The sequence below is a fragment of the Ruditapes philippinarum genome, unplaced genomic scaffold (genome assembly GCF_026571515.1).
Source record: "Ruditapes philippinarum isolate M1 unplaced genomic scaffold, ASM2657151v2 ctg3880_1_1_1_1, whole genome shotgun sequence".
NCBI lineage: Eukaryota > Metazoa > Mollusca > Bivalvia > Venerida > Veneridae > Ruditapes > Ruditapes philippinarum.
In genome coordinates, this window is record NW_026856372.1 from 41,869 (window position 1) to 58,705 (window position 16,837).

Below are 16,837 nucleotides of genomic sequence, written 5' to 3' on the forward strand. Positions count from 1 at the left end.
TTTATTCTGTCCCAGACATAAGGTCTTATAACTCTTATTAGGCGATTAATGATTTATTTTCGTTTAAGCAAAGCGAATTTGAAAATAAGCGTCTACTTCTACAAGAACGATCACTCACGTAGAAATATTATTCATATATAATTTGGTAGCCTCCCTTTATTCACACGCGCGTTTAATTGTTTCAAACATTGTGACAAACTTGAACTTTACTATCAAGATTTCAAATTAACAGCATTGAAAATGATTTTTGTAAATAAATACCTTACTACTAAGACTGAAATAGATCATGTATGGTTAAACTGCGAGTGCCTTTGACCAACCAAGGTAGGTCTGCCATTTCTGAACATTTGAACCTGTCTTGGATCTACATATATAGATAAACTTGTCACTAAGGATTTCCAAACTTTTTTTTACCTTGGATCGTTGATGCATCATTTAAAATGACATCTGACATAGATCACAATGTATGTGTCATTCTGAAGCTTAGAATACAAATTCGTCAACAAAGTCTGGTAGTAGATCTATATATTTTATTTATATATATATATAGGAAGGGTCAGTGTGGAAGGGGGTGGGGTAGGAGTAGGATAATATGCCCGATATGAAATCCTTGTATTTAAAATACATAATTTAGGGTGGTTATCATATTTTTTAAACTTTTAGTTTCTAAAGAAATGTAATTAGCATTTACTTGCAAACCATTGCATATAATTTTACGCCAAAGACTCATGAAATATAACCTACTCTAATTGCATCAAATTCCTTGGCATCGACGATCTTATTTCATTCTACCCCGGGTTGAGAGAATTAATTTACTGATCAGCTTTGGTCGTGGAAATGCTAAGTTTTAAAGTCTATTCCCCCGACGTCACGATTTATTGAAATCTTTATTGCCTATGAATGCCCGAAGTTGCACATATTCTATAGGTAAACAGCATAAATTATATATAATGTAATTTCTTATGATTACGTAAGTCTGTAATTATACTTAATGTATTCATAATCAAATAAATATAAGGCGGTTACATAATGCATGTTTTAAGAGATATGACTCACGAACTGTGGCCTATTTGATTAAGAAATGACACTGACACGTCTAAACACTGTGCAAGGTTTTCCCAGTTATCGCCGGTTTACACCGTAAATAATTGGAAACTTAGTTTAAATATGCAACCTACATTAATATGCAACGGAGACAATTGTCTTTGTATGATTCATTCAGAAAAGACACTGTGGTCGAAATGTTAAAAGTTATGCCGAAAGAAAGCGTATCAATGTTCAAGCATTTAAAATAGTTTGTCAGCAAATTTAAACCATGTTGTCGTGAGCGAGCGAGCGAACGAATGAGCGAAACAGCTTAAATAACAGTTTGTTTAAATAAATAAACAAATAAATAAATAAATTTGATATTAAGATCATGCCTGTCTATTTGAGTGCGAGTCCTTTGAGTAAGTTTATGTGTTTTGCGACACGTGTGCATTACTAATCAAGCTGTCTGCAATGATTGGTACTGCCTGGTGCTGGTGGATACTGCCTGGTGCTGGTGGATACTGCCTGGTGCTGGTTGCATATTTGTCTGTTGTTTACGCCCGTTCTATGCGGTGAAGTTTCATAAAGATCAATGTTGGAACAGAACAGGAAAAAATATTTACAGTTTATGTACAATTAAATTTTGAATTTCAAGGTTGAAATCGGTACACGTTGTCACAGTCAGTTTAATAAACAATCACGTGAATTTGAGACATCATTGTGTACCTATTTCACATATAAATTTATTACAGCTTTAATCAACAAATACACGTATGTGGTTTCGGCATAACGTTCACATGACCGTCGATTGTACTGAAATCATTTTCGATTTTATATAAGGCGTTCAAGTTCATATTAAGTCAAAATTATTTCAATGGTGTGCCAAAGCTAGATTCTGCGATAATTTTTGCTCAGGGTGTTTTGGGCCACATTATACAATTATATATTACATAAAACACGTAAATTCTATACAAGAAAGTTACAATGACAAGTACCTTTAAAGACTTATTCATTGAAAATGATCTGTCACTATGAAAGAAATACTACTTTCAGTGTGGCAATACCACGTGACATTTACGTCATTTTTGGCATCATTTCCAAGACAAATATTGCTCGATTCGGAAAAGAAAATAGCCGTAAATATTTTATTTCTGTACCAATATCTTTGGGATATGCACCAGTCTACGGGGAAAAATATAAGCTTTCCACAGAATATTGGATCTTCGTCAGTTTATAAGCCGTTTTATCAAACACTTTGCATAACCATGGAAGTTGCTTGTATAAAAGCGGGCTTCGGTTGCAAGCTATTTCGTTTTCTGGCGTTATTTGGTCTACGCCATGATTAATAGGTCAGGTTTACATCAACCGGGGGTACAGACAGCAAAATCCTACCTTAATATGTTTATATGTTTATTTTTTATGGCGTAAATCTTGCCATTTTCTTCAATTGTCAATTCTGGCACCAGTTCCAAGTCGAAAAAAGGGACTACAGTTTAAAGCAGATTTTAGAATCTGTTGCAAATGCAAAGCAACATGCCTACCGTTCTCTTTCTACAATTTACTGTTTCATTGTTGATCTTTCACAAAGAGATTGTGAAAAAACTGATTGTTCCTTAAAGCAATAACACTTACTTGTATCGCAATAGTGCACCGAAAAATAATATTTTGGTTTCGTTTAGAAGATGTTTAAAGTATTGCTCATCTTATCCTATGTAGTAAAATGTGATTTTTTCTATTTCACAATGGCGAAATTGATAAGAAATAAATGTGGTCTCAGTGAGAGAAAGAGTTAAAATAAAACAATGCTACGGAAAGGGTTACACTATATAACGCGAGTGTTGTAAAAAGGCTTAAGGTAATTTTTTCAGTCTATTTTTTGTAAAGAGTAACTGACAAACACTGACACTCGTGAAGGTGACGAATAGGTTCTTCTGTCCTCAAAAGAGAGACTTTGAAAAGGTATATATTTTTCTGGAATTGCCGTATAATAAATTTCTATAAAGTTTGATAAACAAAAATCACAATTTAGAATTAAAATCCTGAATCTAATTGTCACGCGCATTAACATGACGTTCACATTTGATGATTATTTAACTATAAGCATATATATCATCAGTCAGATTTTGTTCTTTGTGTAAAACAATTTTAAATAGCATTACATATAACTTGGAACTTTGCGTGTAAACCTGATAGTATTGATACTTAGTTGCGTTACTTATGATTCTCTATTTATCAAAAAGGCCCAAAATGGCCCTGAGTCGCCAATAAAAAGTTAAATTTCTTGAAACAAAACATTCTAAAAGTCGGACATAACAATGATTATCAATAATTATATAAATATTTACATTAACATATATGTAATAGCAACACGACTGGGGTCCATATATGACACTGATGCGTCCATTGAATTATTGATAGCTAACATAAGCTAAGTAAAATTACGATTACATTTGAAGAGTATACTAGTATTCAATTTTTATTCTTCAACTGTCAAATTACTTACTTCTTTATTCACATATCAGATAATTCATTTATTTGGCATATGCATTATGTTTTAGATTTTAAGATGTGGTCCTTCTTTAAATCTTAAAATGCAACAAAAATCCTGTTAAGGACATCTGCAGGTCATGCCGCGTGCAATAATCCATGCATTTACATCTAATGACCACATCGATAAGAAATAGTCCCAAATAGCCCTATCGTTTTTATTCAGTTGGAAGAGACATTATTGTTAAAAATTCTACTTTCAAACCATAAATATTCCGTTCCCTTCCTCTCTTTACAATGTGTATTGGTGAGCTCTCTGATAAAGCTCGATTGACTGATATAATTAACTAAATTTGTCAGATATGTAGTTTATCAACAGAAATAAATGCAATAATAAAATAAATAGTGTTTAGTGTTCTTAAGTGAACGAAGTTATCAATCGCAACTACTCGGCCCTTTCCGTCAGTCTTCGGATAAGGACCTCGAACACAATAGTATGAATACACAGAACGGATGCGGTATTCCGGTCAAACCTACGCTAAGAAACTAAACATGTAAACAAATAGTAATTTAATGCTGGGAGTTGTTGACAAGTTTATTTCCAATATATGTAGTTCAAGTCCACTTAAAATAAGTGAATTCATAGGTACAAAAGCAAACAATACATTATTTATATATTTACTAGTATGGCTGTAGAAACCGAAAGTACAAAACACCAACCTGTTGACATTTAGTCGGATTTGTTTAAAATTGAACATCAGTGGGCATATTTAATTTACAAATTGTTGTCAGACATATTTTCAAGCAGAATAGTACCGGAACAGACATTAGGTGTCAAATATATACATTCGTTTTACATTATCTCTGTTTCTATTTACATTTGTAAACCACGTGATAGAACTACTTTCAATCCGTATTGTTTCCGAGGTTATTATAGATAATAGCCGGGGCAGTTCCGAATGCGAAGTTATATCCAGTTCACGAAAAACGGTTACCGTGGGTATGAAAACAGGATGTAAAATATTTTTTATCAACGAGTGCCACTGTATTAAAAAGCTGAATCTATTATACTTGAACATTGCTACAGGTTTATAACATTATGGTTATACGTATAAATAACTCTTTACAAAAGAATACCCTTTGACTTTGAAATTGCCGCGTTGAGGCATAACGCTTTACAGCATAAAAATGGAAGTGATCCTGAATGTGCACGTTCATTGGACATTCTAGCTAAGTCAATTTTGCCGTTTTGGGTTTCTGTTTTCTCTATATTTTGAATAAGTTTAGTATTGCTACATGACACATATAGATTTTTCATAATCATTACCGTGAAAGAACAATGATTAAAGAGCAAATCAATTTCTTTACAAATACACACGTACAGACAACAATTTTACGACTTTTCAAATCACTTATAGCGCAGCAAGTAAAAATCATTTAAATATTCATTTGTGTTTATGTAAATCGTACAGTAAATAACAAATGTTTTTATGGTTAACATAATTATAGAGAGAGAACGGTAGGCATGTTGGTTCGCATTTGCAACAGATTCATAAATCTGCTTTAAACTGAAGTCCTTTTTTTCGACTTGGAACTGGTGCCAGAATTGACAATTGAAGAAAATGACAAGATTAACGCCATAAATAATAACCATATAAACATATTAAGGTAGGATTTTGCTGTCTGTACCCCCGGTTGATGTAAACCTGACCTATTTATCATGGCGTAGACCAAATAACGCCAGAAAACGAAATAGCTTGCAACCGAAGCCCGCTCTAATACAAGCAACTTCCAAGGTTATGCAAAGTGTTTGATAAAACGGCTTATAAACTGACGAAGATCCAATATTCTGTGGAAAGCTTATATTTTTCCCAGTAGACTGGTGCATATCCCAACGATATTGATACAGAAATAAAATATTTACGGCTATTTTCTTTTCCGAATCGAGCAATATTTGTCTTGGAAATGATGCCAAAAATGACGTCAATGTCACGTGGTATGGCCACACTGACTTTTGGTTTCTTATGAAAACAAAAAGCAGACGATATTGATTTTTACAGTTTACTGTATAGGTCAAATAAACTAATTTTTGTTTCATAATAAATATTGAACAGTGTTATGTAACCCCAACTCAGATTATTGGTGCCAATGTTACAAAACACTGTGAAATTGTCACTTTTCAACTATTGACCCTGATTGCATGATTAAGTAAACAAATATAGTGACAAACGGTTTTACGCAGCTGACCTTATATTTGGCCAGTTGCCACTTTACAAGTACGTGTACTAAATAATGCCCGAAAATAAACATGTTGTCAATACCTATTACTTTTATCTTACGAAATGTTCCGGGTTTAAATAAAATCATTACGACAGGTGGTTAAAAAAGGTATGGTCATATATTGCAAAAGATTTTATCAGAAAACTTTATAGGTCATTTTGCAAGGATGAATGACGAGTATTTTAAACATGTATTTAGCAAATTACGTATAGGTTAGTGTTTAATAATACGTATTAAATTGTATTACTACTCATTTTCATAATGTTTATTCTCTCGCGATCTGGCGTGATTCTAATTAAACAGTGTTTCCCTAAAAAAAAAGTTCCCTTATGCTCGAACTAATTCATCACATGGTTTAATTAAATAAACTTTTGAACCCTTTGCCGACCAATATGATTCAAAGTGATTGACGCTATAAATAATATGTAATTTATTTGGGTTAAGTAAGTAATCAAGTATCGAACGCTAGATGTATGACTTAAAATAATTTGTAAATGTATTTACAATAGAATGATGTAACCCCAGTCTATCACCCATTCTTATCGTGATAGGCATCAAAGACGGAATCCGTGTTGATAATGTTGTTTTCTCTCCCGTTTGTAAACGCATGTCATAGCTGAAACTTTACCGTTGTCACGAAGAACTTGTCTGTCTTTATTGTGTCATATTTCTGGGATTGTACATGCAGAATAGCTGCATTTACATACATATGTATTTATCGTCGATACCGAAACTTCTTGTGGGCGCCTGTTTACTTCATGTAGTTTTATTTTGGAGCCAGATATTTGAGAAGATAACAACTTTTCTCTTAAAGCTACACTCTCACTAAAATCCCGGCAGAGCCCCGGTAGACGTCCGGTGATCCAGGAACGACCGGGGTACGACCGGGAACAACCAGAGTACATCCGTAACTCTGCCGGCAACGTCCGGGATGATCCGGGAACATCCGGCATACGACCCCGGATGGAATAAAATATTTAATATCACCGGGGTGGTCCGGGATGATCCGGGAAGGTATAGCTTTGCCGGCTTCATCCTTAGCTTACCTTAGGCCGGGAACGACCGGGGTTACACCGGGGAAGCACCGTAGCTCTGCCGGCACAAACCAGGGATGATCCGGGGCATGATATAGCCGGTAGAGCTACGGTAGAGTCGCGGTGAATGCTCACAGAGCCCCGGTGAAGGCCGGTAGAGCCCCGGTGAATGCCGACAGAGCCCCAGAGGAAGCCGACAGAGCCCCGGAAGATGACGATGGAGCTACGGTTGATCCCGGTACAGTCCCGGCAGAGCCCGGTTCTTTTCAAAAGAATCACGACAATTTACGATGATTTCACTTGTCTGTATCAAAACCCTTCCCATTTTCCTTTTATCCAGTCTTGCATAAGGATTTTTCAGAAAATCATCATGAATTACTGTTCTGGAATAATAGATATATACTATTAAATAAAAATTATGTATCAATGTAATTTTTGGCGCGTTTACAATCCACCGGGGTTCTACCGGGGCTCTGCCTGGATCGACCGGGGCTCTGCCTGGGTCAACCCGGGCTCTTCCGGCGTCATCCGGGAACGACCGTGGAAGCACCGGCATGAACCGTAGCTTCACCTGGGCTCTGCCTGGATGGTCCGGAGCGCATCCTGGGTGGCGAGTTGGGAATTATACCGTAGTGCTGCCGGGGTTAGTGTGACCGCAACAATAATTTCACCCCGGATCGTCCCGGATCATCCCAGTTACTTTCCGGGGCTCTGCTGGGAGTAAGTGAGACCGCAGCTTTACAATATGAAAAACAACATTACGAGTGTTCCCCCTTCCCCATTTTTAAAGCCGCAGGCCCCCAGATGAGCTCCAATTATTTCAATAAAATAGGTATTGAAAAAATGTAGATCTACTAAAATTTTAAGAAAGTAAAAATATAGACAATTCAAGAGATAATTTACATGTTATATGCCATTAATGACCGATTTACAGTATTTTATAACACAGTAAGTGCTATATTTGCACATTTTGAGGCATGTTTGGCAATTTTCGAAGATTTCTAGTGCCTTTTGAAATGTTTAACTTGCTTTCTTTGGTGACATGAAACCATTTTACTTTTAAGTACATTTTAAAAAATGTTCCTGAAAATTATCATGAATCTGGAGGAATATATATGCTGCTTAAATCGCATTGGAAATATTTGTTGGTAATTTCTGCTGGGCATGAATTGGATTGAACTCTTTACCCATAAACCCAGCGGATGTTTCCATGCACAAGACCTCTGCTACGTTCTATACCACCGAAGAGTTCCGATTTACGGACAATCTGAATCGCTTCGTTAAAGGGCCGTGCATTGACGTTAAGGCCTATTATGCCTCAGATATGCTATCATTTTTATTTCTCAAAAACTTCTTATTTTTTGGTATCTTGTTACAGTTTCAATGAAATTCTCATTTGCCACATAGATGATTTATCTTTTGTTTTCTTTGCTCTGTTTGGCAATTGGTATAATTATAGTGAATTAGTATTTTGTATGGAAGTCAAAATACTATTTTAATATGCTCTAATTAAACAATATTAAACACATTTCTAAACAATTAAAACAAATATGGATTTCTGAGGCATACTGTGCCTTTAACATGACTTCTGATCAATGATCAAGGTCAACTTAACAAAATCATAAAAACTGATTAATTGCATTATGATTAAGTCACCCGAATGAGTTTCCACCACACGAGTTGCGTGTGCCAATTAATCAGTAACACTTATTATAATTTATTATTATGATTAACAGGGTTATTTTAAATGACTAAGTTTTAATACTGGACATTAGTCAAGCAACACGATTAGGTGATCATCTTGAGTAGTCACTTCTATACAATCCCAACGTTTCGGCCCTTTCCGTCAGTCTTCGGATAAGAACTTTCGCTGGCTCCATTCATGATCTGTTACCGGAGTGTGGCGAAAAGAGCCGAGTAGTTGGGTATTGTCGAAGGTATTTCCTCACATTTGTCTTGCTGGACATTCGCCATAATCTTACCGATATGACCAATGGTTTATATAACTACATTAACCAAAACTAAAATAAATATTGAGTCATTTAATCCATAGCCTGCTTAAACCGGAAGTGGTCATCCTTGTAACCGGAAGTGACTAGCCTTTGTCACAATACAGTCAGGTTAGTCTCCAAAAGATTGTTCCTATTTAAAAAGATGCACAAATTCAGAAGGTTTGTATGTGCGAGTTTGTAGAATGAATAACTGGCCATTTATTTGCATATGATAGTATATACGTTCTAACAGTACATATTTTAAGTATAAGAAGTAAATAAAGCGTAGGTGTTACAAGTATTATAAGTCACTGATACATAGCTTGTCTATATATGGCGTTAGTAGTGTATTAAGTAATATCCGATTTAAAATACTTACTCATTCATAGACCGCATATATTAGTGTACCCACGTCTCGGGTCATTTGACAGTACGTCCTATATCCACGCTTAAAAATTCCTATGTTTTGGTTACGACAAGATCGGATATGATTACATACAGAAGACCTAGAAGTTCACCCACATCGAGTCACGAGCAGTGGTCATTCGATACTATTACTAAAATTATCACAGATTAATGATTATTTAAGCTATAATTTCACATACATTTTGTGGCGGCGTGGTCGATGGGATAACTATTTATCTAAAGATTGCTGGCCACATGGGCTTAAACCCCGTCAGGGGCAAGCCGTTGTTTCCTTGATCAAGAAACTTTACATTCATTGCTTAGCACTGGTTGGTTCTAGGAACAGATTCGAGAATGTTTCAATAAGCTTATAGCTTCCAACACAACCGAACTAAAATAAATTTAAATTAATTCTCATATGCATTGATTGAGAGCAAGCTTTGTTTTTTGAGACCTTTGTTTAAGGGCAAAACCATTTTCAGACGTGTTTACGCCTATAAAGGGGAAAAAGATACTTTTTGAAATTGTGAGTTCTTCTCAATTCAAAGGAAAAAGCAAGATAATCCTTTCCTGAGATATTGTGCCGTGAAGACTTCCGGTCAGGAATCTTCAAATGTACACGTATGTACAAGGTACACGGTAATAAGTCACATCTTTTTTTCATAAAATTAGTACATGTAAATTGTCACGACATTCCTTATTTTGTTATTGACGAACATCAAATGACGTTAGGCCCTATCCTTGTTCACGGCAGTTCCTTCGAATGAGTGTTCCTGTTTATAGGATTGTACCGAGGCCACTTCAATGGCATCTTACGGTCTTGTCGGAGAAAGCCGAGTTGTTTCGATTGTAGATTGTAGCAATCGGAACACATCGGACAACTTCAATAGTCATTCTTATGGAGCCGAGTTGAACCTTGTGGGACTCTTACGGAGTTGTCGGAGAAAGCCGAGTTGTTACGATAGAAGATTGTAGTAGACATCTTACCGACCCTTGTGCCATTATTAAATTTCTCAGTATTTGTCACCTTTTTTCAATCTTTTTTATTTTCATTGTATATATAATATAGACACTAGATCTATTATCGTCCTCGTAAGTCAGTACCTGGATCATCATCATCATATGATGATGATGATCATCAGCAGCATTATCATTATCATCATCACCATGCAGTAACCACGAACATACGAGTAATCACGTCGTTACCGCCATATAGGCTATTTTTATTATATGATTTAGTACAACCCCCTTAGGTTCATCATTCAGTCACTGGCACTAGTGCGACTCGAACGTTGTTATACACAGACAAGCTTTGAAGGGTCATTTGCAATAAATACAGAATGTTAATGTTTAAAAGGACATATAGGGCCTAAGTATATTTCTTTCAGTACCTGTCGTGAAAAAAAATAATCTTATACTTTTAGAGAGAGAGAGAGAAAAAACATCATCTGACATTTAGAATCTACTTATTGAAATTTTGCTCAATTGAACTCTTCCCTTAATTAGCTCAATTTACAGTTAGAAATGTTGCTAAAAGCTTGCTGTCGTCAATGTGTAGGTCTGTAACCTTTCCACGCGCCTACTTCTTCTCGTTATGACGTCACGAATAATCGATCGCAAGACGAGTTATTTATCGGATTGACAGGAGCGACAAATTTTTCAAATACAAAACATGTTTACTGCAGGGACAAAATAATAGTATCTATATTGGATTTCTAAATAATACATATCTATTAATCTACAAATGTATTTAACCATCTGTTATTCGACGAAGAAAATTGTTTACGAGAGTCCATTAGCTAGTCCATTTTAAAGGCCCATTTAGCCTCCATTTTAAAGGCCCATTTTGCGCCAAAAATGGATTTTTTTTCTAAAAGTTTTTGTTTGTGCCCTTTAACGTTTAAAAATAAGCTTCAATTTGTCATTTTAGCGCAGTCTTTCTTTTTTCTTCTATAGCATTTTGGTAAAAGTGGTTTAATATTTTGTATGGAAGCCAAAATATCACTTTGTTCACATTTTGCTACAATAATGAAAAATTATTTCACTTCCAGCGTTACTCTTTTCAGGTGATAAACATCTGACATGCTCTAAGATCTATAAGTACATGTACCCATGACTGTGCCTTTAAGGAGTAGTACACGATGGAGACAACACTATTCTTTCAAAACATTATAAATACATATAATAATTTGTAATTTGTAAATAAATATTGTCATGTATGAAATTTGACCTATGTAGAAAATGGTGTGGTTTCACATCTGTCTCTTGTTTTTACTTTATTTATTCAATAAATTTTACATAAGTAACATTTACAAACATTTCACAACAAAGAAATTCAGACTGGATTGAAAAACAAGTAACACAATACTTATACCAGTAAAAGTTAAATTTTCAAAATAACAAATTGCGGTTAGATGTAAGCTCTTTGAATATACAATGCAGAATAAGAGAACATTTTTGATTTGTCAGTTGTTTTCATGCGGAAGAAGTAGTAGAAGAGCCAGCATGGCACCAGTAATATGAATCTTAGATATGAATTTCTTTTGTCATTTTTTTCTCATGCAGGATGGAATACGTTATGGCTAGATCATTTGCCCTGGTTGGTTTTTTTGTTTCAATTTTATTTTCTATTTTTTTTTTTTTTTTTTTTTTTTTGCTGTAGAGCGTTTGTCTCCACAAGGACGGTAATTTTTTTGTTCACGATACTATAAGTGTTCGCGACAACAATTGGTCCACATTCACCACGGGCGATTGCCTGGAGTTGTTGTTTAGCTTTGTTGCTGTTCCCTTCTCTATGTATTTTCCATAATACTGTTCGGGGCGGGCCGATCATGACTTTGGCCCAACCCATCTGCTACATAGTATATTAATTTGCAAACCTGTTGTTTCTGCGTACCTTTTTACACTTATATAAGCAATAAAATATAACTTAACTGTTTATGTTAATTTGAGGAATACGCACTCCACGAGTTGTTTCCCTTACAGAACCTACACTAGAATGCCAATGTAGGTCAAACATCAGAAATTCAGACGCTGCAATGTTTGTATGTTTTGTATCGAATAAAATCCAATCATACGAAAGAAAAAGAAGAATAAAAAAACATATATAATTTCTACAAATCAGCAAAACCCACGTCTTCCTGGTTAGTAAAATTTTCCCTGTAAGTAAACTGTTTATATTTAGCCATTCATAGTTTCCCAAAGTTATATTTAGAAAAGTGACGTAATTTTCCCATTTAAGTTATTTTAAAACCCTGGTTATTTTGGAAAAATACGGTTTTACAGAAAAATACCTGAAATTCATGTTTAATATGTCGTCTGCAAGAATTCAAACATTCAGCAAAAACGAGATAAATATCTTTTATAAGAGAAATGTTGTATTTGCACATGTTTCTACATGTAGTTTCAACGCATATTTTTTAAGTTTTTCAAGTTTTATTTGGTATTTTTCAAATGTGTGTGCATGGTCAAATTAAAGTGTGTGCATGTACCTTCCTTACTGATATTAAGAAAACTGAAACAAAAGATTTGCTCTGGAACTACAATTAACCCTAGCTTGCTAAAAACCAGCATTTGCCCCTAAAGAAACAATTTCAGGAAAAAATGCACAAATAAATTAAAAAAAAACAATGACTGTTCTAAAAATATCTCGATGCCTTGGCATGTCTAAACAGTTGGACTAAGAATCAAACCATTTATTTATTTATTTATCCGTATATGATATCCTTTAGAATTAGAAAAAGGAAGTACGAAATTCAAAGCAGTACAAAATTATTACCTAAGGGGTATTTTTAGACCAATTTAATTTTGTAAATACTTACTAAAATATCACGGATCTTAACATATAAATCCGAGCTAATACTATTTTTTTGCAATCTAAATATATCTATATGTAACAACTTTTTCATTGCCAAGTTGATCATTCAATGAAACAATTGTTTTTAAACATATTGCTGAAGAATTTAATTGAAATGTAAACAACTAGGCACGTCTTCATAGCTTTCGTTATGTAAATGTCTTAACAAATTATACAATTTTAATAATAAAATGTGGTACGTATAGGGCTATGCTTACGTCATTCTGTGCGGTAATAGATCTGTATAATGTTAAACAGTTGCAATAAAATATTTTGACATAGTTAAAATTTCAACGCACCTACATTTTAAACATAAACTTGTTGATGTCATAAAATGGACGCGACTCAAAGGTCAGTAACTTATTAAAAAGAGCAATACACTTTCGAACATTGAGATGCCTCTCTTTATCTAAAGATTCTTTTTTCTAAATGTCATACTTTTTCTCTTTCCGTTGAAAAAAATATCGGCTGCTATTGATACATGCGTTAATCATGCTCTTAGCCAATTAATCATACATTCTTAACATTCCTAGTCGTTTATTTTTAGTCTGAGTTACTCCCGAGTCCCAGGCCAAATATTTACCGTTATTATTTTCGTCTGCTACATTCACCGTCTGCTCCTTTAGCATCTTTTGTTTGTCTATCAACAAGTTTCCACACATCTGCGTGCTACTACCCAGCAAATAAATAGAAACCGTTAGAATCGATTTGTTAATCGATAGACGATCAAAAATTCTTTGTCTGTATTCAAACAAAGATTTTTATTGCTATTAATCGAGTAAAACTAGTTCACACAAGTTTTCCATAATTTTAGATCACGTGGTATGATGAGATAGAGGTTCTACTGAATGTACCGTGACTCAATATCCCACAAATCTCACGGTACTATGACTACGTGCTTCTCCTTTATTTGGCGGGTCAAATCTATAAATAGATTTTAGTATCACGCGGAAAATAACACAGATATTTTAACACATTACACTGATTGGTCATTTATGATCGCTATGAATGACGCAGTAGATATCGGCGTTTTCGATTGGCTAATAAATTTCAGACTGACGTCAGTTGTTGAAAAGTCAATGCTTTACTATCAAATTCTCATTGTAGTATTCGACACGCCACGAGTAACATTAATCTCGCGGTGTAACAAAGATAAACAGATATTGATATTAGACAGTAGGATTTATAAGTTTTTGAAAGTTATTATTTGGACTTATTAGTTATTTGGATTGATTAGAGATCAAAATGAGTTCATCAACGGAGGCACAACGATTAATTGCTCTGTCTCTCGGGAAAATAGCAATGTCCAGACAACAACGTGGTGGGATCAATTTACATAAGAACTTACTTGTTGCGAGTGTCTTACATAAAGCTCGGACAACATACATGATGGATAACTTTCAAACATTGTTGGCTAACAAACGTGCTCAGGCTGAGCGTGAAGCAGCAGCCAAAATGATTGTTGAAACTCCTTGTGAATCAGGCAAAAAAACTACGGAAAAATCAACAATGGATACGTCCTACCATACGCGTGGGGTCACTGACTGTAACAAAGCTAACGATACTGGGGTACCCAACGGGGAACGTCCCGAAACTAAAAACAGTGGCGCGTCTGATAAGGAAAATGTTATTCCTGTTAAACAGAATCGCTTGGAAAATACCATAAACTCATGTAACGAGAAATCGGATGTTAGTGATAAGAAATCCAGTCAACGGGACATTATTGTAAACAATACACCGGTTGTAACCGGAAAGTTACCGTTATCTCGGAACAATGGAAACACGAATTACGTCAGCCAATTACCGTCCTGCAGGTGCGCCGGTGGCAAAAGAAGGCGATCTTTTGTTGACTGTGATACTGAGCCTAAAAAGCCACGATTTGAGGAGTATGAAAATAGTGACTCAGATAGCGATTGTGAAAGTGACTCAGGTGACAATTTTGAACAGATGCAGACATCGGAGTCTACTCAGGTGAAAAGTTTAGTTGACATTTTCAGTTCGGGATTTCACGGTCTATGTCCGGAATCTGAACAGTCACAGCAACAAAGTTCAGGACAAATTAATGTGTATGTTAGTACGGACAGACCATTAAACGGTCACCAGTATGTATTGAAGGACTTAAGTTGTGCGACCCAGATAAAGGACAGTGTAGCGATGCACACGGCGATAGCTCTTGCTGTTTAAAACAAACATTAAAAGTTAAAACAGTCTTGGAAATATATATAGACATACCAATTTGTGTTTATTGTCTTCAGAAGGTGCAATGCGTTATGACATAATATTTATTTTACAAATCGAAAATGTGATTTCAGATTTAGATGGTTTTAACTTGTGTGTTAGTTACTTATGTTACAAGTTTACCCATGGCATCACCTTTAATCAGTCATCATTACACAGTCATTATTTAAACAAACAGAATTTTAAGCATTTCTGAGTGATACTTTTACAAACCACATTTCATTTTTGTGCTGTTTTGTAAATTGATTCTTTTTACATAGAATTCATGTTAATTCGTGGATATTTAATTTGATAGGGACTAGGGAGTGACAGCTTTTGTTTGTTATTTCATTGTTATTGATAAAAGGTCAGATATCCATCAAATTTGACCCTGAACATGACATTTAAACTGCCACTATTTCTTTTAAGTATTACAAATTTTATGACGTAATTTTTGAACGTAAAGCTCGAATGGGTTTATTACAGTACTGTACATTAAATTACAATGAAACGGAGGAAATGCGTGTTAACACTTGAGTAGTCTTGTTTACCTGCCCAGACAGCGTACGTTTGGGTGTAACCGTTTATGACCTACATATCGCCTTTGTATCGTTTAACCTTAAAATGCAACAAAGGAAACAGTTTTTATCCCAGCTCAATTATTCGTGATACCTATATATATTTTCTGATTTAGTTTGATTTCATTTGCTTCATTTTTCATATCTATCATTTTTACGCCTATATTTATTTGACCTACTTTCGCCGTCTCGTGAAAAATCAACGGCGCGTGAATCGATTAATTATTTGTAAGCTCCCGTCTGTTTGAAATTTTTGCTAGATCACGACGTGTTGACGTAGTCATGGATTTCATTATACAGGATATTGTTTACCAAAGAGAAATTCTTTATTGATTGTTATACACCGAACAGCGCGACTATCTTTAATCCGATTTATTTCATGTAAACAAGTGCGACCTGCGCAAGTAGTAGGTTATTTACGGAGACTCTAGAGGTGAAGGAGTGTAAACAAAATAGTCCTATAAATATAAATAGAACAATACACTCTTTGTTATCAAAAAATGGGTGTGGCATGATGAGTCTTTAAGGATTGCAAAAGAATTTCTTAACATCTAGTCTTGTATACTTTAAGTTCATATTTTGGGGATGATTAAAAATAGTCAGGGGTTGATACATTTATAGTAAAAATGCTCTGATGACTTAATTAGAGGTCATCGGTCGTAAATTTAAATTATTTTGAAATAATCATAACGAGTTGAATGTATGTCTATGATAATAATTTCATGAGTGAAATCGGGAGTGTACTTGACCAGTGGTTTATTTATTGTGAAAGTGAGTTAGTTAATTAGTAAATATTGTTGAGAGTAAATGAGAAGTGAAAATGAAAGATTGTGAACAAAATAGTTCTGCCATTTTTATGGACAATGTGTAAATATTTGATGATTATTATATATATTTATTGATAATGATGATATTAAAAAAGTTGAAAAAACTATGAAAATAAAAATATCAAAACAGTTA

At 34.6% G+C, this 16,837-nt stretch overlaps 1 protein-coding gene across 1 annotated transcript; it reads left to right on the forward strand.

Annotated features, from left to right (window-relative positions):
• Positions 1–14,175: 14,175 nt before the first annotated feature.
• Positions 14,176–16,837, forward strand: LOC132746315 (immediate early response gene 5-like protein). The gene has a single exon (XM_060735428.1). It carries the CDS (start codon positions 14,328–14,330, stop codon positions 15,264–15,266), a length of 939 nt encoding a protein of 312 aa, XP_060591411.1. The 5' UTR covers positions 14,176–14,327; the 3' UTR covers positions 15,267–16,837.